This window comes from Python bivittatus, unplaced genomic scaffold (genome assembly GCF_059951505.1).
Source record: "Python bivittatus isolate LINGU-HERP-01145 unplaced genomic scaffold, Pbiv_v1 ctg000590_np1212, whole genome shotgun sequence".
NCBI lineage: Eukaryota > Metazoa > Chordata > Lepidosauria > Squamata > Pythonidae > Python > Python bivittatus.
Genome location: NW_028277086.1, coordinates 7,766,720 through 7,788,675, shown reverse-complemented (window position 1 = coordinate 7,788,675; position 21,956 = coordinate 7,766,720). Strand labels below are relative to the sequence as shown.

The following is a 21,956-nucleotide window of genomic DNA, read 5'->3' as shown; positions in this document are numbered from 1 at the left end:
TAAAGGAGCAGCTTTGCGTTTTATGTTGGATTTGTTGAACGGCCATAGAATGAAATCGTGAGAGGATTGTTGGCAAAGTGCAGCCGAATTCAGAATTCTGTTTCTGACACCCTATAGGTACTCAGAAGTAAGCCATGGAGGTAACAGCCATAGTTTATTATTATTAACAACCTAAGTTCCGGTTTCTACTGTGGACTCACTACATTGGCTTTATTCTAGGTGACTGCTAATAAATCCAGTGACATGTGTTAGAGAGCATGCATTGCTTTTCAAGAGAGAGACATTTATGCCATCTCCCATAATTCCCATTATTTTTGTATTGCCATAGTTTAAGCAGGTATATGTGGTTGCTCCTGAGAGAGGGAGGGAGGGAGGGAGAGAGAGAGAGATCATATCACCTTGTGCATCCTCTATAGTTTGTAATGTTTGATACGGACTTAAGTTTTCCCTTCTCAGCCTACCATAATGGGCAGTTATGTGAAATATGCATTCTAATCTATTTCATTCTGAAAAAAAGTGACATAAGGTACACTTCCAATACCGTGTGAATTAGACCAAACAGTGAGTCACAGTTTATGTTCCCTGGGTGTGTTAGAATCAAAGCAAGTTATCTTACATCAAGTCAAATTAATGGTTCATTTAGCTCAGTTGTATCTTTGCCAGCTCAATATTGTTCGTACCGAAAAGATGGTAATTCTTCCAGGTTCGACAGGAATCTTTCCCCCTCAAACTGAGTTTTGCTATCCCTCATATACTATAAGAAATTAGTGGTGGTATCTTGGAATTATTTAGTTAAATGATAACATGGGAATCCATGTTGTATTTTTTTCCCAGATTCATTTCGGCTATATACTTACAGCACCCCCCACCCCAAAAATAGCAGTCTGTAAAACTATTCATGGTAATTGTGATTTCTTGCATTTCTCCATGCAATGATTTCATCCAACATTTTTCTGTCTCCCCAGGAAGAAGAGTTGAGGAAAAGCGGAGAAGCAAAGTACTTCCACCTAAACGATGATCTACATGTTTTAATTGAAGTATTCGCCCCACCAGCAGAAGCATATGCCAGAATGGGACATGCACTGGAAGAAATTAAGAAATTTCTCATTCCTGTAAGCACAGATCACAACCATTATTTTTATTTATTTATTTATTTATCCAATGAATGTGGCTGCCCATCTCACAAGCAACTCTGAGCAGCAAACAGAATTCAAATAAAATAAAAATAATTACGAACATTACAAAAATTAAAATACAAAGCAACTGAGAAACAACAAACCCAAATCACTAGCACAACAAAGTTTTTTTTTTAAATTTATTTTAAAGCATTTGGACATTTGGGTTTTTTCAAAATGCCGTAGCTTTGTTTTCTGATAAGAATGCTACAATATGTTTCTAGCATATCCATATATCCACGAGTTGTTCCTTGAAAGGATCTAGCATCTGTGTTGTGTGCTACACGTGACTGAAAATGCTAGTTTGATGCTTCCATATAGGAACAAGGTCTAAGTAACTATTAAAACAGTCACCTGTTTTCATTTTACATTAGCATTTCCTATCTATGATGTGGAAAGATACGTTTTAGTCCAGAACTGCAGGATTCATTGATGGTTGAAGATAATCAATGATAGTTATTAGTAGTCACAAATATCTGTACACAGAAACTGTGTACCTCCTAAAATGAGGAAATCAGCAGAGGGCAGAGACAGTTCTGCATGTATTATGTAGTCCCTGGATCCCATTAAGTTGAGAGTTTACAAACCATATCTCATATTGTTGTATTGGCCTTACTAATTCAGTGGTCTAAGTTAATGCAGTCATATGAGGTCCATGATTTTAACCAATGTGTTTAGTTTCTAATGTATTTTTGTTATGGTTGTTCAAAAGTTGCATGTACTCTGTTGCCTTGATATCATTGCAGATGATTTAGACAGCTTCCCCGAACCTGCTACTGACAAGTAGATTTGGCTATTAGACACTGGCCTGACCATTTTATTGGCCACTTTAGGCAGGCAGTTCTCTCCTAATACCTGCACAGAAATTTATGCAATTAATGAGTATGTAGCAGCAGGCAATCCAGTTGAGTGTGCTATGTTCGTGTTTTTGATTATTAGGACAAATGCTTCTTTCTGCACTTCCCACTGCTGATAAATTAAAAAAAAAAAATTCAAAACACCATAAAAATACAAAACATTAAAATGATAGAAAGCAGCCTACAGAATAGAAGCATTAAAATACTTAAAAATTAAAATATTTTAATGGTCTAGCACAAAAGCTTTGCGGAATGATGCAAAAAGAGGGGAGAATACCAAATGAGATTGCATTTTATATTTATCTCAAGATTGAAATATTTACATATACAGATGACCCTTGATTAGACTCCAGTTTACTATGGATTCAGTAGAAAAAATATGGATTCGGACATTCCCCTAAAATAATGGATTACACTCAATTATATTCATACTAGTTTAAATTATTTGCTTAACTTTAGATTAATTCTGCCAATTTATGTCATTGACATAAATTATACAGATGATGTACATTCAGACTGAATTTAATGGACACCTCCTACCCAGGAATAATATGTTAAATTGAGTTTTACTGTATGTTACAAACTATTTGACATGCACTCTACCATATATACTCACGAATAAGCCAAGAATTTTAGGTGTCAAAATACACCCCCAAAATCGGGTTCGGCTTACCTGCAGACGGGCTTGTCCGTGAGTATACATGGTAATACTTTTTAAAATTACCCATATAGTCTGTATATACTTGTGTATAAGCCCATCCGCAGATAAGCTGACCCTCTACAGGTAGTCCTCGACTTACGACTATTCATTCAGTGACTGTTTGAAGTTACAAACATGCTGAAAAAGGTGATGTATGACCAATGCCCGAAGTTACGGCCACTGCAGCGCCTCTGGGGTCACGTGATCAAAATTCGGGTGCTTGGCAGCTTGCCTGCACTTATGATCACAGGGGCACTTCAACTCCCCCCACCTGTCTACGTTGCCCCCTCATCTATGCCCTTTTGCCTCTCTGCTGCCCTGTGCTTCACCACTGCAGCTGATCTTCACTGTCTTACTCTGCTTCTGACAAGGTGTGCCTGGCCTGGCTGCAAGGCTGGGCTGGGGCTGGGCATTAGCTGCGAAATTAAAACAAAACAAAAAGCCAAAAGCAGCCCCTGAGCAGCAGTGTGCCAAAACGCCTGTTTGTGCCATATTCCTGGGTTGGGTCTGGGCTAGGGCTATGGCTTTTTTTCCCCGCAGCAGGAAGCAAAAGCCCACTTTAGCCCAGCCCCACCTAGGAGTGTGGTGCAAAGGGGCATTTCGGTGTGCTGTGGCTCAGGCTGCTTTGGGCTTTTTTTTTTTTTTTTTAATTTCACATCGGAAGCTCAGCCCCAGCTCGGCCCAGCAGCCAGGCCGGGCATGCCCCATCAGCAGCGGGAGCAAGAAGACTGCAGAGGTCAGCTGGGGAGACAGGGTGGCAGGGTCCTTGGAGCGCAGCATGGCGAGGGCAATTGCAGTGGGGACTGGGCTGGGGCAGCTGCGTCTTCCCAGGGCATGGCAAGCAGCCCCAGAGCTACGTGGTTCTGGGGCTGACTGTCACCCTGCAAGGTAGGTTGCAGGGTGGCCAGAAGGCAGAAATGGGGTGGAGATAGGCGAGTGGGGGGAGCAGGAGGCAGTCCCTTACCTTACTGAGGCTCTGCGCTGGGAGGGACCAAGCCTGGAATGGCTTGGATTGGGGTAGGTCCTCGACTTAAGACCTGCAACTCTTGGTTAATGACAGCAACGGGGACTGCCGGGATTGTGGTCACTAAGTGATGCAGTCTTGTGACATCTTGCTTTATGGCTATGTCACTTAGTGACAAAAATCCCAGTCCCAATTGTGGTCATAAGTTGAGGACTACCTGTAATTTTTAACCAAAATACCATGAACAGTGGATTATCCATGGATAAGCTAATTGTGAAAATTCAAACATACGAAAATTTTGAGGGTTGGCTCATCTGCGGGTAGCACATTTTTCACAGTATTTTGGTTAAAAATTCTAGGGTCAGCTTATCCGTGGATGAGCTTATACATGAATGCATACAGTAATTTAACAATTCTGTATATTTTGTCATTCCCTAGATAATACTAATAGAGCTATCATTATAAGGACATTATAAATATGTAGTTTAGTAATTTGAAATGAACACATTCCTAAATCTTTTGAATGTTAGATCACCCTTGCACTTCTGCAATAAAATGACAGTGTTGTAAAGAAGCCAGGAATCCATCTATGCTGTTTTAGGACTAAAAAATAGTATGTAGGTTACACGTTATGTAGCATTTGCATCACATTAGTATTCCATAAAGCTGTGTTACTACCTTAAAATTATGTAGGAAGATAAAGTAATCTCAGGACTATAGCTAAGTTGAAGATCCTTTCTGCTACCCTACATTTTATCAGGATGATAGTAGTATACTAGCCTCTTAGTAATTTCACTGATGTTTACATGCTTGGTATCTTACCCAGTTTTGTATTAAGTTCTTCTTGTAAATGATCTTCAGCTTTTGTTTAGAAAACAGGTTATGTATTTTTATATAGCAGTGAGCATAAAAAACTGAGAATCCTCCCCCTACTTCCTATGAAATGAATAGCAGAACTAGAGACCAAGGCTAAGCACAGGAACTTCCGAGAAATTTCCTCTGTTTCATTGATCCTTGTATGCCTTAAAAGCTTTGCCTCTTTTTAAAATGCAGATGTAATTATGTGTAACTAGAGATTAACATTAGCCTATGGACATGTGTATTCTTTATTACCTTAAAGTCCAGGCATTGTTGGGTCCTTAGAGATTTATGACTCATGCATTTAGTACTAAAATTTCTGACGTTTTCTGTGGACAAACATATAAAAAAGAACAGAAATGCAATCTGTTCTTTTTGTGGATTTTTAAACCCATAGCAAAGGCATGTGCCATTATATGAAACTTGACATGTCTCCTTTTCTTTCTCCCAGTAGTCTTTGAATTTTTCTAGACAAATGTTTTCAATCTGTTCTTCCAGTTGTTCAGTTAATGAAGTGTTTAGCAATCCTGACAGGATTTATGAATTTAGTATCTGGAATAACTTTTCTTCAGTGGGAAATAAAGCCTATAGAGTCCCTGTGGAGTAAAATGAAAGAAACCATATTGGCTTCCTTCAATCTCCTTTATATAACGTTATCTAACTCAATTATAGAACGTCCTGCAATAGAAATTGAACACTGAAGAGCCAACATTTGCTCATTTATCTGTTTTTGCGTCCTCCATGAGGGAGAACACGTCTCCTTTTCACATGCAGGACTGTTAAAATATTTTTTCAAGACTCAGGAGGCATTCTGCAAACTGAAAGAACTTCTGCAGTTCTCTCGAAAAGGAGGTCAATGGAGAGTAGAAGAGTTTATGGGTTGCCTCTTTCTTACGGCATGGAGCTTCTGCTTGCGAGTTCTTTCAATGTGTTTAAATCAACCTGTCAGCAAAACAGTAGACTACAGTCTGAATATGAATGAAGAATTCAGTCTAGGCTGCCATGGCCAGCTTATATGAAAAATGCCTAGTGCATTTGGAAACTATTTTCAAACAACTCTGTGTTTGTTGCTTTTGTATTATCTAGCAATCAGTGCCCATCAGACCTATCCTAAAGCTCCTGACCTATCATGAGATCTTTGTTCTTCGCTCTACATCAGTGTTTCTCAACTTCAGCAACTAAAAGATGTGTAGACTTCAACGCCCAGAATTCCCCAGCCAGCATGGCTGGCTGGGGAATTCTGGAAGTTGAAGTCCACACATCTTAAAGTTGCTGAGGTTGAGAAACACTGCTCTACATTATGTTGAGATAAGCCGTTGATAGTAGAATCTTAAGTGATATGGTTTATCTTGGGTTCCGATGTGTTCGTCTTCTCTTCCACAATCAATGCTCAGTAAATAATATACATCCATTACCCTCTACTTATGGCTGCTGCTGCTGCTTCCACTGGGGCGTATCCATCTGTACTTCATGGGGGGTTCAGTAAGGCAGCTTTATGTGGGATGAGTAGGGTGGAAAGTGCTTGTTTGTTGGGTTGTGGGAAGAGCTTCTCCTTGACTATGCAGAGCTGGGTGATTACAGTCTGTCTTATCAGGATATGCTTAAATACTTCTGGAATGTGCTTTATGGTTCTAACAGAATTGGCCATTGCAACTCTAAAATTGCGTATGATTTAGGACTGCATTTCTGGAGTGTGGCAGTTAGAAAAGTTTGGAGTAGGCAATTTAAAGAAGGCTGGTCTGTAAAGGGCTGTTGACCATGGCAAATAATAAAGTCTCTAGGTATAGAAACATTAAAGCTCTTCCCACAAGATGCTGAAGACGAACAGGAGGAAAAAAAAAATCTTCAAACCCTGCTTGATCCAGCAAGACAGTTCTTGTATTTTTTTTTTTTACACTCACCAGCTTAAAGTAAGCTTAAAGAGAAGAAGAGAGTTTCAGACTTGGAGTTTTTAAATCCTGTGGAATACTTTATTTCAAATGTTTGTTTTGCACCATTTTTTTTATCAAGTTGTTGAATCAGCTCAGTACCAAAAAAAAAAAAGAAGTCTGCACCAGCTCTACGAAAACCATGAAATAAAAACGCTTTTAAAGATTTGACATGAGTGTACCTTCCACGGCGTCATCTCCTTTCTTTTTTCTTTTTCTGTTTAGGACTACAATGATGAAATCCGACAAGCACAGTTGCAGGAATTAACTTACTTGAATGGTGGATCAGAAAATGCAGAAGTTCCAGTAGTCCGTGGAAAGCCTCCTTTAAGGGCACGGGGAGGCCTCTCTCCTGCTTTGGCAAGGTATGCAGTGCCGGGGGGTGGGGGTTTTAATTTCTCCCACTTTTTTGCATATCCAGAAAGACTTTGCACCTTTTGCACCATGCTTTGCGCTTTTAGCTGTAGTATGTTTGGATGGACAGCTGTATGAGAATGATGTAGATCAGTGTTTCTCAACCTCGGCAACTTGCAGAATGGGTGGACTTCAACTCCCAGAATTCCCCAGCCAGCCATGCTGGCTGGGGAATTCTGGGAGTTGAAGTCCACCCATTCTGCAAGTTGCCGAGGTTGGAAACACTGATCTAGGGAATGCAAAACCATCTGAAAACTAGGGTATATTTCATACTGCAACCTTTCTCTCAAAATGTAATCTGTTCATTAAGGAAAAGGCAAAAAAAGGCCCAACTTTGCTGGTGTGCGAGCTGAGAAACAATTCTAAACCAACAAGGCAGAAGAGAGAAAGGGTGTCGCTAATGAGATGCCTTGGAAGCTGCTCGGCAAACCTGCACAGCATCACGTTAATTATATTGATCTGTAGGTTGTCTTTGAAAGGGGAAATGAAGTTTTTCCTGTGAGCTGGAGGTAGGTTTTTGCTGGGACATACAACTGCCTGCCTTTTGATCAGTGACGACCATGTCATGTATGAATTAGGACCTCCTCCTGAAACCTTTTTGAAATGTGCCGTATGCGCTTTAAAAGTATGCAAACCATTATCTCCTGCCTTCATACCTTGTTGGTCAATGATCAATCAAAATTTAGCAAGCGGGAATAAATGAGCTCATCTCAGGCCTATCTCATTGAATTAAAATAAACATTTATTGAATTGGCAAATGCCCCAGCACTACAGATGGGAAGTTAGATGGGGAAAATTTTGGATGACACCAGATTCTTCAAGAAGTTGAAAACAAAGAGGGATTGCTCTGGCCTTGGAAAGGATATTTGCTTGTTTTTATTTGGAAACCGTTTTTGGACTTTTTGCTTGAAACCGGAAGTAATGAAATTGTAATTCTGGGATTTAACGATTTATTTTTTTTATAGCTATAGAAATACTTCATATTAGTTTACATGTTAGAGTAAGAGGTGACTATTGTACACTTGTACCTGTACCAAAGAAAGTCAGAAGTTATCTTTTTTCCCTGTTTGTTTTTTTTTCTTCCTGCATTTTAAATTCTGTTCTTGTTCTGATCTTTTCTCTTTTTCTGCTCTTTTTTTTTCTGTTTCCTTACATTTTATTACTTGTTGAAACTTAATAAAGTTCTTTATGAAAAAAAAAAAAAGGAAAGGATATTTACCTGGAGAAAGAGATGGTGAAAAAAATTAAAGCAAATGTAGAGTGAGGCAATTAGGACAAAAATATCCTTGCTTTACATATGTACTTATGCTGTCTAAAGTAAGAAGAATTAATTAGGAAAAAGATTTTAACGTGAAAGAAGAAACACAGTTCTGAGGTAATGGACACTGCCAACATTGTCATACAAAACTATGGTATAGTTTTTTGGTGCAGGCAAAATTGAAAAATCTCAGGGATTGCTAAGTAAATATGTATCTTTAGGGAAAATGTATTATTTATTAGCCCAGAAAACAAAACAGTTCTGATATAAAATAGGGAGGAAATAAAGTATTAATAGTTAAGAATAAAGAAACATTAGTCATGTTCTGATGTCAATTTTTAAGATTTTTCTCTCTCTCAACTGGTGACCTGTGAGCCTGGTTGCTTATTACTGATCATTATTGATTGCTGTTTTTATCTTGGATTTTTTTTTTCCTTGTAAGCCTTCCACAATCACATTGTTCAGTTTGGACCACCTTATAAATTCTTCAGATGAAATAAATAAATATTTCAGACAGACAAAGTGCTGCTGATGGCTCTTTCTGCAAATCCCAGAAGTTTTGCACAAAATAAATAATTTAGTGAATGGTACAATCACGTCTGGTTAAAAAAGAAGAAGCTATGGAGCTTCCAGAGGAAAATGTGATTGTTTTCTACTGTCTCTGATTTGCTGGGAGAGAGAGTGCCTGTGGGTGACAGGGGCGTACATATGTTGTAGATTATGAACTGTTATCCTTGTCTAACCATCTGTGTGACACAAAAATGTAAGCTTAGCCTCCGTTCTATAAAATAAAAGGTTTAGGTTGGATGTATTGGTCGCTGAAGTAATCTTCAAACTGCTTAGTGGCTTGGTGACCCTACAGTTCTCCTCCTCCTCCTTCCGCTTGCCTCTTTACATATTTTTCCTTCTTTAAGACTGTTCCTTGAATTAGACAGGCTGCTAGGGCTCCTTCTTAAAAACCAGAAATCTTTTTTTGCTTTGGTTAATGACCTTTAAGTTTCATTTCTGAAGCATTAAAAATAAGCATGTGGAGTTTTCTCTGTGTGCGATATCCCCCATTGCCAGAAGCAGGCAAGAGAAGTGATACCGATTAGTGAAATAATCTCTACATCCACTTGGCATTTGTGTGACGGTATGCGTGTATGTTCAAGACTCCTTTTGAAGAGACAAACGAAATTAATATTTTTTCAGGGTTTTCAGTCGAAAGACTAGTTGCGAAGAGCTCTCTGAAGCAGTAGATTACAACTTTCCCTAATGCATTTTATCATGCAGATCTGCTAAGTGCACAATGCTATGTTTTACCTTTATTAAAACATCTCATGCTGCAGTTCATACCATCTCATTCCCTAGCCATGTTTCAGGAGAAACCCACCACAGATGAGGTGTATGTGATGAACTACGGTGGGAAGGACCTGTGATCAATCATCTGAAATTGGTAGCATATATCCCCACCCATGGAAAATGCATGGCTCTCTTAATGAGTGTTTGAGAAGATCATTACCAGTCTCCAAGATACTGTTCTTTGATTGATTGATTGATTTTTCCCTAAACTATTGCAGCAGATTTGTTTCTGGCCAGGGCTTGGAAGTATCCAGTAGATTCATGCATTAATCTCACTTGTTACTGAGGGTGCTCTGCCAAAAATGGTGTACAAACGTATTTTGCTATTTTTCATATCTCTTAATTTTCATTTACATTTAAGCAATCAGTTGCTTAAATAAAGTTGCTGTGGGATGTTTGGGATTCAGTTTGGGGAAGGTTTCTCCTGGAAAGAGATGCAGCTGCTTTAATGAGACACAGACTCATACTCCCACATATTCCAGAATAGTGACCCTAAAGCATTGCATAGCCTTACTGTGGATTAAGTTTGGGTTACGTTGGAGGGAGGGAGAACATAGGTACAGTGGGGCAAAAAAGTATTTAGTCAGCCACCAATTGTGCAAGTTCTCCCACTTAAAAAGATGAGAGAGGCCTGTAATTTTCATCATAGGTATACCTCAACTATGAGAGACAAAATGGGGGGGGGGAAATCCAGAAAATCACATTGTCTGATTTTTAAAGAATTTATTTGCAAATCATGGTGGAAAATAAGTATTTGGTCAATATCAAAAGTTCATCTCAATACTTTGTTAGATATCCTTTGTTGGCAATGACAGAGGTCAAACATTTTCTGTAAGTCTTCACAAGGTTTTCACACACTGTTGCTGGTATTTTGGCCCATTCCTCCATGCAGATCTCCTCTAGAGCAGTGATGTTCGGACACGGACTTTCAACTCCCTCCAAAGGTTTTCCATGGGGTTGAGATCTGGAGGCTGGCTAGGCCACTCCAGGACCTTGACATGCTTCTTACGAAGCCACTCCTTCGTTGCCCGGGTGGTGTGTTTGGGATCATTGTCATGCTGAAAGACCCAGCCACGTTTCATCTTCAATGCCCTTGCTGATGGAAGGAGGTATTCACTCAAAATCTCACGATACATGGGCCCATTCATTCTTTCCTTGACACGGATCAGTCGTCCTGGTCCCTTTGCAGAAAAACAGCCCCAAAGCAGCATGTTTCCACCCCCATGCTTCACAGTAGGTATGGTGTTCTTTGGATACAACTCAGCATACTCTCTCCTCCAAACATGACGAGTTGAGTTTAGACCAAAACGTTCTACTTTGGTTTCGTCTGACCATATGACATTCTCCCAATCCTCTTCTGGATCATCCAAATGCTCTCTAGCAAACTTCAGACGGGCCCGGACATGTACTGGCTTAAGCAGGGGGACACGTCTGGCACTGCAGGATTTGAGTCCCTGGCGGCATAGTGGGTTACTGATGGTAGCCTTTGTTACTTTGGTCCCAGCTCTCTGCAGGTCATTCACTAGGTCCCCCTGTGTGGTTCTGGGATTTTTGCTCACCGTTCTTGTGATCATTTTGACCCCACGCGGTGAGATCTTGCGTGGAGCCCCAGATCAAGGGAGATTATCAGTGGTGTTGTATGTCTTCCATTTTCTAATTATTGCTCCCACAGTTGATTTCTTCACACCAAGCTGCTTGCCTATTGCAGATTCAGTCTTCCCAGCCTGGTGCAGGTCTACAATTTTGTTTCTGGTGTCCTTTGACAGCTCTTTGGTCTTGGCCATAGTGGAGTTTGGAGCATGACTGTTTGAGGTTGTGGACAGGTGTCTTTTATACTGATAACAAGGTCAAACAGGTGCCATTACTACAGGTAACGAGTGGAGGACAGAGGAGCCTCTTAAAGAAGCAGTTACAGGTCTGTGAGAGGCAGACATCTTGCTTGTTTGTAGGTGACCAAATACTTATTTTCCACCATGATTTGCAAATAAATTCTTTAAAAATCAGACAATGTGATTTTCTGGATTTTTTTTCTCATTTTGTCTCTCATAGTTGAGGTATACCTATGATGAAAATTACAGGCCTCTCTCATCTTTTTAAGTGGGAGAACTTGCACAATTGGTGGCTGACTAAATACTTTTTTGCCCCACTGTACTTCAAAGGGAAGAAGCTCCTTGCTATTATACATATTCATTCCTAGTTGTTGAACATTTTCTATGTCCATGTATATTTGCTAATCCTTTGCTCTTATCAATTAACAGACTTGGGGTTAAAAATGGTGCTGCATGGGATGTTTCACATGTAATTCTGTGCTGATCTCTCTGTCCACCAGGGAAGAGCTTGTGGGTGGTGATAAAAATCAGAAGGTGCCATTTTCATAGAAATTGCCTCTTTCCTTCCTCTTAGAGCCCGTGGGGGTGTGCTGCCACCACCCACAAGCATTCCAAGGGGAGCACCAGCGCCCAGGGGAGTTCCCTCTGGCAGAGGTCCCGTCAGCCGCGGTCGTAGCCTTATCACTCCCAGGGCAAGAGGAGTTCCTCCATCTGCAGGTTACCGACCTCTTCCACCACCTCCAGCACAGGATACGTACGGGGAATATGTGAGTACTGTCCCCCCATAATGGATTTATATGGGAGTTCTTATGGCAACTGGTCCACCTTTACATGCCTACCTTGATAGTTGATTTTTCCCTGGGTCACCTTTAACAGAAAGTAAATTGCTTTGGGATGGTTGCTGTGGGGTTACCAGCTGCCATCTTTATTTTTCACAAGCATCCTAAGTAAAAGAAGATGTCAGGCGGCTACATAATCAGAGTTCTGTTGTGTGGTGGAGACATCCGTCTGTATTATTGGAGCAAGTGGGTTAGAAAGAGAATCTCTTAATGGCATAAGGAGGTTATTGTGGCAGGTTTTGTTGATCACAAACATAAACCAACGTTCTTCCATTTTGGCACAAGCAAGATTGTAAATAAGAAGTATAACTTTTGAGATCCTTCCTGCTGTTTTTGCTTTGCAGAGAAACGGGAGATAGTGTATGGAATGACTCATTTTCCCCCTTTGCTTTATCTGTAGTTTGTAAGGAAACTAACCAGTACTTTCACTTGCTAGTTCTCTTGACCTAAAACTAGGGGAGGAATTGAATCCTTGTCAAGGGCTGTGCCTCCACATCACCAGGGAGGTTGGTCATTTGCTGGACAGTGCATTAGAAAGAGGAAGCCTCCCTCTTCCCAGTCCTTCCTCTTCTGCATGGAAAAGGTAGGGAAGCATGCAGACCCTGCTTTGGGGAATGCTTTCCAATTGCTTAATAATCAGTCCTCTTTGGATCACATGACCAACCAGATGGTGGGAGGGAGGGGCTTAGAGTGCCGGTGTCTGCAACTTTCCAAGCTGCCACCCAACTGCCTCTTCCATAAGGATTCATTGGGGGATCTTTTTTTGATTTTTTTCCCTCTGCAGCCTCTGGCCAGATTGGACCCAATTTTGAATTTGATCTTTCTTTTGGTAGCTTTTCCCTCAACTCAGCATTTGATCTTGTTGTGTTCAGTTTGTGGACAGTTATCTGATTGTCAGCCAGAGTTCCAAGCCCCATGATTCTACATAATTTCTTTCCAACATTTCAAGAAAGTGCACCTTTCCTTGTTCATAGGGAAGCAGAGAATACTTGGTCCTCACCTTCTCCTGCTTGGAGAAAGATGTCTCATGGCGGACATGAGGAGCAAATGCTCTCTGACAGTTTCCACATGGAACAGAACCACATGGGAAGGGAGGGGGCTCCATTTGGGCTGGATGCAGGCACTTGCATCTCCCTGCTTTCAGGGAATTCTTTTGCATGGCTGCCACAGACCATGTTGATCATTCCATGAGGTGCTTTTGCAGTTATGGAGTTGGCAACACTATTATATCCTGCTGATTGTGCTGCAGGAGCATAATGCAGAGTATAACCTATTCTCAGAACATAGTACCCCATAACGCTGTCTGTCCATGCAGGGAACTTCCAAGAGTTGGGTCTCACCAGTCTTGAATTCATTTTGCAATGACTGCCAATGTTTCTGATTGCAAAACCACTAGCTTAATTTCCAGGAAACATTAAAATTCCTTGAAATGTAGCTGGCAGCCGTGGTTTTCAAGATACAGGACCAGACTATAACTCTGATCTGAATAATTATTACATCAAATTGATCAATGAAGGCATGCGGATGTTAGTTAATAACCTTCAAACCAACTGTTTCTCATTAGATCCATTTTTACAAAGTGGTCTCGTGGCACACTTTGACTTATTGACAGCAGCATCTGTCGAAAAACAGTTTGCAAGAATTAAAATGTTAGAACTCTACCCCGTTATACTGCTAGCCAGATGAAGAATTTCTTAGACAACAAAGGAAATGTCCCTTATTTATAAAATTTATTTATATTTTATATTTTTTATATTTATATTATTTAGAACTTTAAAAATGGTTAAAAGATGGTAGGTGAAATTTTCAAGTATGTCAATAATTGAACATCTTACATTGGGATATCTTGTTGAACCTGCCAAAAGGCACTGTTTGTACTGTGTTTTCACACTGATATGCCTTTATGGCCCTGCCCCTTTGGAACCAAAGATTAGTTTAGTTTTTCCCCTGATATCTGAAATGAGCAAAATAAACTTAATGAGATCCTTCTATATTTAAAGAATGGCTCATGTCAACAATCGTGAAGTTGTTAAAGTGCTGGAAATCCAAGGATATGGGCCAGGGAGATCTTTGGGTGACTTTGGGCTAGCAGAGAATCTGCAGTAAATAAATATTAGAGTTCCTTCTGATTTTTTAATAGCTTCCAGTTCTGTGGGTCTGTGTATAGGAGAAAGCTTAATATGGAGGCAGGTATCTGAGTTTAGGAGTCTAACACTGTTATTTTTGAGGAGGTTGTAAAATCTTTAATAAAAGAGTAACAGGTTTACCCTACATTGTTTCCTAGGAAGGTTTTACCAAAAGTTTCCCAAATTAGCAAGTGTGAAATAAGAGTAAAGGTCTACAAATCCTGTGATAGAGGTGCTTCCAACATGCAGAACAAAACATCTCTTTTCAAAAAGGAAACAAGCTTTTCAGAGAATTTTAACCCCTCATAGATGTCAGACAAGGGTGCCTATAAATAAAGACGTATGTGTCCAACAAGTTCTATGCTTGGACAATGTTTGAAATGCAATGCAACAGATTTTGGGGGAGGTTTTCTAATAAATCCAGAAATCTGTTTCTAGGAACCCTCCAGTAGGAAAGTACTTTAATTTTCAGGCATCACCTAAGAAGCTCTTATCAGCAGGATTTTTTTTAAAAAAAATTTGAGTTGTTACCAGAGTTACTGTGGCATTTTAAAAATTAGAATTATGTGAGGCAAACATTTTATTTGCTGGATGTATATGTTGCCTTTGCTCCAGTTCAAATCAGCCTTTGTGCATCTCCCTTCCTTTTTCCCCTGCAGCAACAATTTTGATACGTTGGGCTGCAAGAGAAAGAGAGAGATTGGCCCAAGTCACCCACTGCGCTTCTTCAAAGGAGGGTAAACATAAACCTGGGTATCTCCAATTCTCTCCAGCATTTTAAACACTATCACACTGGCTGTCACTAAAGTTGAAACGTTTTTCACTAACATTTATCTCAAGCATCAAAGGAACAAGGACAGGAGACTAAAGCAAAGCCCAGTCTAAAATTTGATTTTGCCTTTCCAAAACCTATGCTGCGTCTCATTTCTCTTCAAATTCATATTCCTGAGAGTTATTTAAAATTCAAAGAATATCCATTTGTTTACATAAGTGGCCAATTTGTGCAGCACTTCGAACCTCAAACACCAAAGATATCAATGTGAAGGCCTCTCCTAATTAAGGCCCAGTTTTAAAGCAGTGTTGAGTTTCATGTGATCACTTTTTAAGGAGAAACCATGGATTGCAGATGAACTCCTCCTCGCCAGACCTGGCGAAGAGAGAGCAGGGTCTAGAGGACAGAGTGTGTCCAAGAGAGCATTCTTTCCACATTCCTAAGGAAAACAACAGAAATCAATTCAGTAAAATCAGACAAGCCGATGTGCTGGTATCCTTCCTGTTTTCCTCACTAATGGTGATTTCAGTCTGCAGATATGAGCGAGGACAGAAGCAAAGCCCATCCTTATAGGCTGTGTTAGCTCCTGCACCACTCAGAACAAGGCTGTCCAACAATTTTCTACAGATGCAGTCAATGATGGGGGGAATCTCTCCACCCTCAAAGCCACTGCTCTCTAAGCTGACCATAATTCAATTCACTTAAGCATTTCCACCACCTGTACTCTAGAGATCAGTAAACCAGGGAAATCTCTGAGTTCAGTGAGTAGGCTGAGGTTACCAAGGCCTTAGCCAAAATGTTTGGCACCACAGCAAACTGATCTTTAAGTAAGTTTTGGAACTAAGTGGAATCCAGCAGCTGTCATGGTGTTATACCACTGCAGGAGAGAGACCCATGGACCAGTGTTTCTCAACCTCAGCAGCTTTAAGATGTGTGGACTTCAACTCTCAGAATCCCCCCAGTGAGCAGCTGAGAGTTGAAGCCCATACATCTTAAAGTTGCTGAGGTTGAGAAACACTGCCATAGACACACCCCTAACCAGGTAATAATCGATCCTTGACAAAGGACCTTAGAACACTTAAATCAGTACAAAAAATAAAATCTGGAGTGTGCCCTGCTTGGTGATTGAAAGAGAAATCATTTGCAACAGGCACATGTATGTTATGACAACTATGAATCCTAAAAGACTGGGATCAGCATGGAGGTGACAGTTTCTAAGCACCAATCACTTTTGCAGTTATTTAAATTTCTAGCCTTTCAGAATGAAAAGATTTTATTGGCTAGTAAGAGAAGAGGTAAGTAAACTAAACTTAGGTCAAGAAAACACTCTGGATATTATTAGCACCCCCTTTCCTTTTGATCTGAGGACACAGTAGACTTGAATGATAGGAATTCAACAAATTATAGGGTATGGTTGCTGACAGAGGACAGTAAACAAGCTTTTAGATCCCTGTTGATTTCACCTCCAATTCAGATTTGTCTTCTGTTGTTGAACCAGGATCCAGAAAATTACTTGTTGCACTGACCAGAGTTTGTGATTCTTCTTCCCTTTCCTTTGAGGGGTTTGTCTCCCTTTGCAATCTTGCAACTCATTTTACAACTGAAAAACTGCAACTCCTCTCTGGGGAGCACTGATCCCAGGCCAACTGTCCAAGGTCAACACACATTACTGGGAACCAGGATCTCTGTTTACACTTACTGATAATTCTGAATCAATTTCCAAGCACTGTGTGTGATCAATTACAGTGCCAAATTATTAGAAAGGAAAGGAGGAATCCAGCAAACCTCTGCCCAATTAGCCCTTTAAATCCAATTAGCAAAGTGTAGACTAGGCATCTGTTTGGGAAATTAGTCAACTGGTTGGCATAGGAGAATGTTTGGCAGAGCAGCAAGCTGGATTCAGGAGGTGTCAGCCAAAACTTGACAAGTACTTGCATCACCTGGTAGAAAAGTATTTCAACTGCCTTTAAAGCAGCACTCTTTATTAATTTAAGGGCAGTTCTCAATTCCATATTTCCAGAAGCTTTGGGCAAAACTGGGAACCTTTTAAATAAATCACCACCTTTTCCTTTTGACTACGAGATTACATCAAACTACTTCAAGGCAGGTTCAGCATGGCCCTTTACGTTGCCTTTCCCATTCAGAAAGGAATGAGACAAAAATGCATCCCCTTCTTTTTCATTTCTGTATTACTTCCATCGTTTCAGCAAGCCCTGAATTCTGCCCCCCAGAGCTGCCAGCAGCCCTCTCTCAGTCGTCTTTACGCAGTCCTTTCTACCACAAGTGGGTTTAAGGGAGAGGCTCCCAGCTCTTGCTTCGGATTGCAGAGAGGAAAGGCTTGTCATCAACTATGATAAAACAAATGTAGCCCTGGTTATCAAGAGGCTTGCCAGCTGCAGGCATTGCTGGACTTTTACAAGTAGTCCCTGGGTTAAGAATGCCCAGTTTAAGGACAACCCATAGTTAAGAATGGAGCCTATGGTAGCAAAATTCAAGTTAAATACACAGTGATTTGAGTTAAACACACAATGGTTTGAGTTAATTACACAATACTACTTATACAGTAATACTGTTCTGGCTTACATACCAGTTCGACTTAAGGACAGACCTTGGGAACAGAACTCATTCTTAAACGGGACTACCTGTAATGGCTTCCGCAAACCACAAACGCAGCATCCAGGGTTTTAATCCTCATCTGTATGGAGAGGTGGTCACTGTGCAGGACAGTGGAGTTGTCAGTGCTTGTAGCAGGCCTTGTGACTACATCTCCACCACTGTAAACATGTCAGAACAGCCATGTCAGCTGTTACATGACTCACAGATTTGTCATTGCTGGATTCTGAGACCTCTAGAAGAAGTCCAATCCAATTATTTAGAGCATTTTAGAGTATCTTGGTGAATCTCCAGGCCTTTACTTTGTTTGGAATCTGGATTAATTTCTTTAGAGGCTTGGATGAAATTTTGGTATTCAGAGTGCTGGCTAAGATTGATCTTGATTGATTGCTCTTTTGCTTCTTTGATCATTCAGGATAATTTTCTATTATCCTGAAAGAAAAAAATTGACCAAATCCTGTGGTGTCTCAGCCCAGTGGTTGATCTCTCTTGGCTCTGAGAGAGCCCCATTGGAGTTGAAGCACTGGATGCTTGATCCTAATCTTCAGAAAGATTTGGGTACAACTTGTACCTCATATGGTGTTAGTTCACTTGGAAGGCCTTTTACTCTAGCCAGTTGCCTAGCAAGTGTAGGGAGATCCTTCTCTAAGAACAGTTGTAATGATCTCCCTTCCATATTAATGTTAATGGAAGGGAGATTTGATAATGTTCCAGTGCAATAGCATTTATGGCCTTCCAGCAGGGGGAAATTAAGACTGTTACATATTTGCTATTGCATTGCCCTTTTTATCTAATTGCTGGGGAGGTTGAGAAGAATGTTCTCTGCCCATTAATCAATATGTGTCCCACAATTTCTAAAGAGGATGCTAAATTCTGTCCATAGTCATTGCTGTTTGGGTTGGGGGGGGGGGGATTCAGTTCAGTAGTTAGTTGGTTATATGTCACATGCATACATAATAAATCTTGTTCTCAGGCTATATGGTATATTTATTTTAGTATATTTACAGTGGGGCAAAAAAGTATTTAGTCAGCCACCAATTGTGCAAGTTCTCCCACTTAAAAAGATGAGAGAGGCCTGTAATTTTCATCATAGGTATACCTCAACTATGAGAGACAAAATGGGGGTGGGGTGGGTGGGGAAATCCAGAAAATCACATTGTCTGATTTTTAAAGAATTTATTTGCAAATCATGGTGGAAAATAAGTATTTGGTCAATATCAAAAGTTCATCTCAATACTTTGTTAGATATCCTTTGTTGGCAATGACAGAGGTCAAACATTTTCTGTAAGTCTTCACAAGGTTTTCACACACTGTTGCTGGTATTTTGGCCCATTCCTCCATGCAGATCTCCTCTAGAGCAGTGATGTTCGGACACGGACTTTCAACTCCCTCCAAAGGTTTTCCATGGGGTTGAGATCTGGAGACTGGCTAGGCCACTCCAGGACCTTGACATGCTTCTTACGAAGCCACTCCTTCGTTGCCCGGGCGGTGTGTTTGGGATCATTGTCATGCTGAAAGACCCAGCCACGTTTCATCTTCAATGCCCTTGCTGATGGAAGGAGGTGTTCACTCAAAATCTCACGATACATGGGCCCATTCATTCTTTCCTTGACACGGATCAGTCGTCCTGGTCCCTTTGCAGAAAAACAGCCCCAAAGCATGTTGTTTCCACCCCCATGCTTCACAGTAGGTATGGTGTTCTTTGGATGCAACTCAGCATTCTCTCTCCTCCAAACACGACAAGTTGAGTTTAGACCAAAACGTTCTACTTTGGTTTCATCTGACCATATGACATTCTCCCAATCCTCTTCTGGATCATCCAAATGCTCTCTAGCAAACTTCAGACGGGCCCAGACATGTACTGGCTTAAGCAGGGGGACACGTCTGGCACTGCAGGATTTGAGTCCCTGGCGGCATAGTGGGTTACTGATGGTAGCCTTTGTTACTTTGGTCCCAGCTCTCTGCAGGTCATTCACTAGGTCCCCCCATATGGTTCTGGGATTTTTGCTCACCGTTCTTGTGATCATTTTGACCCCACGGGGTGAGATCTTGCGTGGAGCCCCAGATCGAGGGAGATTATTAGTGGTCTTGTATGTCTTCCATTTTCTAATTATTGCTCCCATAGTTGATTTCTTCACACCAAGCTGCTTGCCTATTGCAGATTCAGTCTTCCCAGCCTGGTGCAGGTCTACAATTTTGTTTCTGGTGTCCTTTGACAGCTCTTTGGTCTTGGCCATAGTGGACTTTGGAGTGTGACTGTTTGAGGTTGTGGACAGGTGTCTTTTATACTGATAACAAGGTCAAACAGGTGCCATTACTACAGGTAACGAGTGGAGGACAGAGGAGCCTCTTAAAGAAGCAGGTACAGGTCTGTGAGAGGCAGACATCTTGCTTGTTTGTAGGTGACCAAATACTTATTTTCCACCATGATTTGCGAATAAATTCTTTAAAAATCAGACAATGTGATTTTCTGGATTTTTCCTCCCATTTTGTCTCTCATAGTTGAGGTATACCTATGATGAAAATTACAGGCCTCTCTCATCTTTTTAAGTGGGAGAACCTGCACAATTGGTGGCTGACTAAATACTTTTTTGCCCCACTGTATTTTTCCCCCTCTTCTTGTTTATTTTTCCTTGTCCAATGCAGTTAATGTGACCGTAAGTAAAGATGAACTTTCCGAGTAGTAGTTTCCTATGTCCTCTCATCAGGTGTTTCTAAGATTTTGCTTGCCGTGGGGCAGGCAGTTCCAGAAATGGAAGTCCAGAGCTTCTTTCAGTCCACTGAATTAGACGTGGGCTGCTCAGCGCTTAAGCACTCAGTGCTTAATCAGTTTCTCCAGCATCTATCTTATCAGCGAATTTAGGTTTCTGGCAAGAGTGCTCTTCAGACAAACAAACTGATGTTCTGATACAATTCTTGAATTGTAACGGTGCCTTTATGTGGGCTTGTCTTTCCAGGAATATGATGATGGATATGGCACTTCATACGATGAACAGAGCTATGATTCCTACGATAACAGCTATAGCACTTCGGCACAAAGGTAAGGAAGTTCATCTCCTGCGCTTAGCTAGAACTGCCATCTTAATAGCAGGGTAAGAAGTTTCAGTTGTAGGTGGCTGGGTTGAAGAATACAGTTCTTCTGTTGAAGATGTCTGAGAGTTAATGGAGTTTTTGGGTAGGGAAAAGCGGTGGTCTCTCTGAAGCATTTGGGGAACACTCTTTGCTTGTCAAATATTCAGTTCAGGAGATCCTGCCTAACCAGAGGCTGTCTTTTCCGTTTTCACCATGTCAACTCTTAAATTGTAGAAATGAAGTATATTTTCAGGTTGGAGTAAAATTGTGTAGGTATCTGGTTGCGTAAATTGATGATTTATATCCAGAGAAAGTCCACTTATGTTGGCCTACAGTGCCTGTAATCTTAGGAGAGGTTCTGTTCTCTGTGCTGTAGCTGTTAGTTATAAGAGCTTTCTTGGAAAAACATCTATATTGGGGGGTGAACTCCCCTCTGCATTGTGCTAGGTCACAACATGGATGTTTTAATTATAACTCCACCTAGCATATATCTTCTAATGATTAACATTTTATTTGTATATTTTTTTTATTCTGCTTTTGCCTTATTTTTATTTCCCTTTTATCTTATTTTCATTCTATTTCACTTTGTTTTATTTTGGGATAATTTTATGGCTATGGTTAAACCACTGCATGGTTTTCTATAATGAGAAGTGGTATAGAAATACTTTTACAAATAATAAAATAGTTTTAAACTATTTCAAAGTGCCCTAGACAATTAGATGTTAAGCTTTATTTATAGCTATCTTCCATCTTGCGTAACTGTTGTGCTAGGAAGTAAATACTACCTTCCAAGCTCTATATGCATTTGCACTGAAGCAGTACAACAGTATTTCAGATGTTGCAAGCTTTTAAATACCATTGAAGGGTGGGGTTTTTTAATGTGTATTTTAGCTATGGATACTTTAAATGATTTTAGGGATTAGCTTACAAACTGGAAGCAAATTTCAATACCTAGCTAGCCATTCTTCTTGTTGTTCTTATGAAGTGAATTCAGTACATTGTAACTCACAGATACTGTAGTGAGAGAGATGGATGAATAGATGGATTTATTTATTTATAGGATTTATTTATTTATTGGAATTACTTTTGATAGCTGACTAGAAAGGTATATAAGATCCACTGGGGTTTGTGCTGGCTTAATCACTCAACTCCGTTGACTAAACTCCATTGACTCTGATGTGGGCAATCGTGTTCAGAGGAAATTAGCAGC

At 40.4% G+C, this 21,956-nt stretch overlaps 1 protein-coding gene across 3 annotated transcripts in view; it reads left to right on the top strand.

Moving 5' to 3' along the window:
* The window catches only part of KHDRBS3 (KH RNA binding domain containing, signal transduction associated 3), a 95,201-nt gene that overhangs the window by 53,092 nt on the left and 20,153 nt on the right, over positions 1-21,956 (top strand). For all 3 annotated transcript variants that reach the window (XR_015797552.1, XM_088148943.1, XM_088148944.1), the window contains exons 4-7: positions 966-1,112; positions 6,708-6,847; positions 11,899-12,091; positions 20,632-20,714. Coding sequence is in view for 2 of the 3 variants with exons in the window: in XM_088148943.1 (XP_088005069.1) it covers positions 966-1,112; positions 6,708-6,847; positions 11,899-12,091; positions 20,632-20,714 (563 nt within the window). In the remaining variant the exon portion in view is untranslated. The remainder of the gene's footprint in view (positions 1-965; positions 1,113-6,707; positions 6,848-11,898; positions 12,092-20,631; positions 20,715-21,956) is intronic.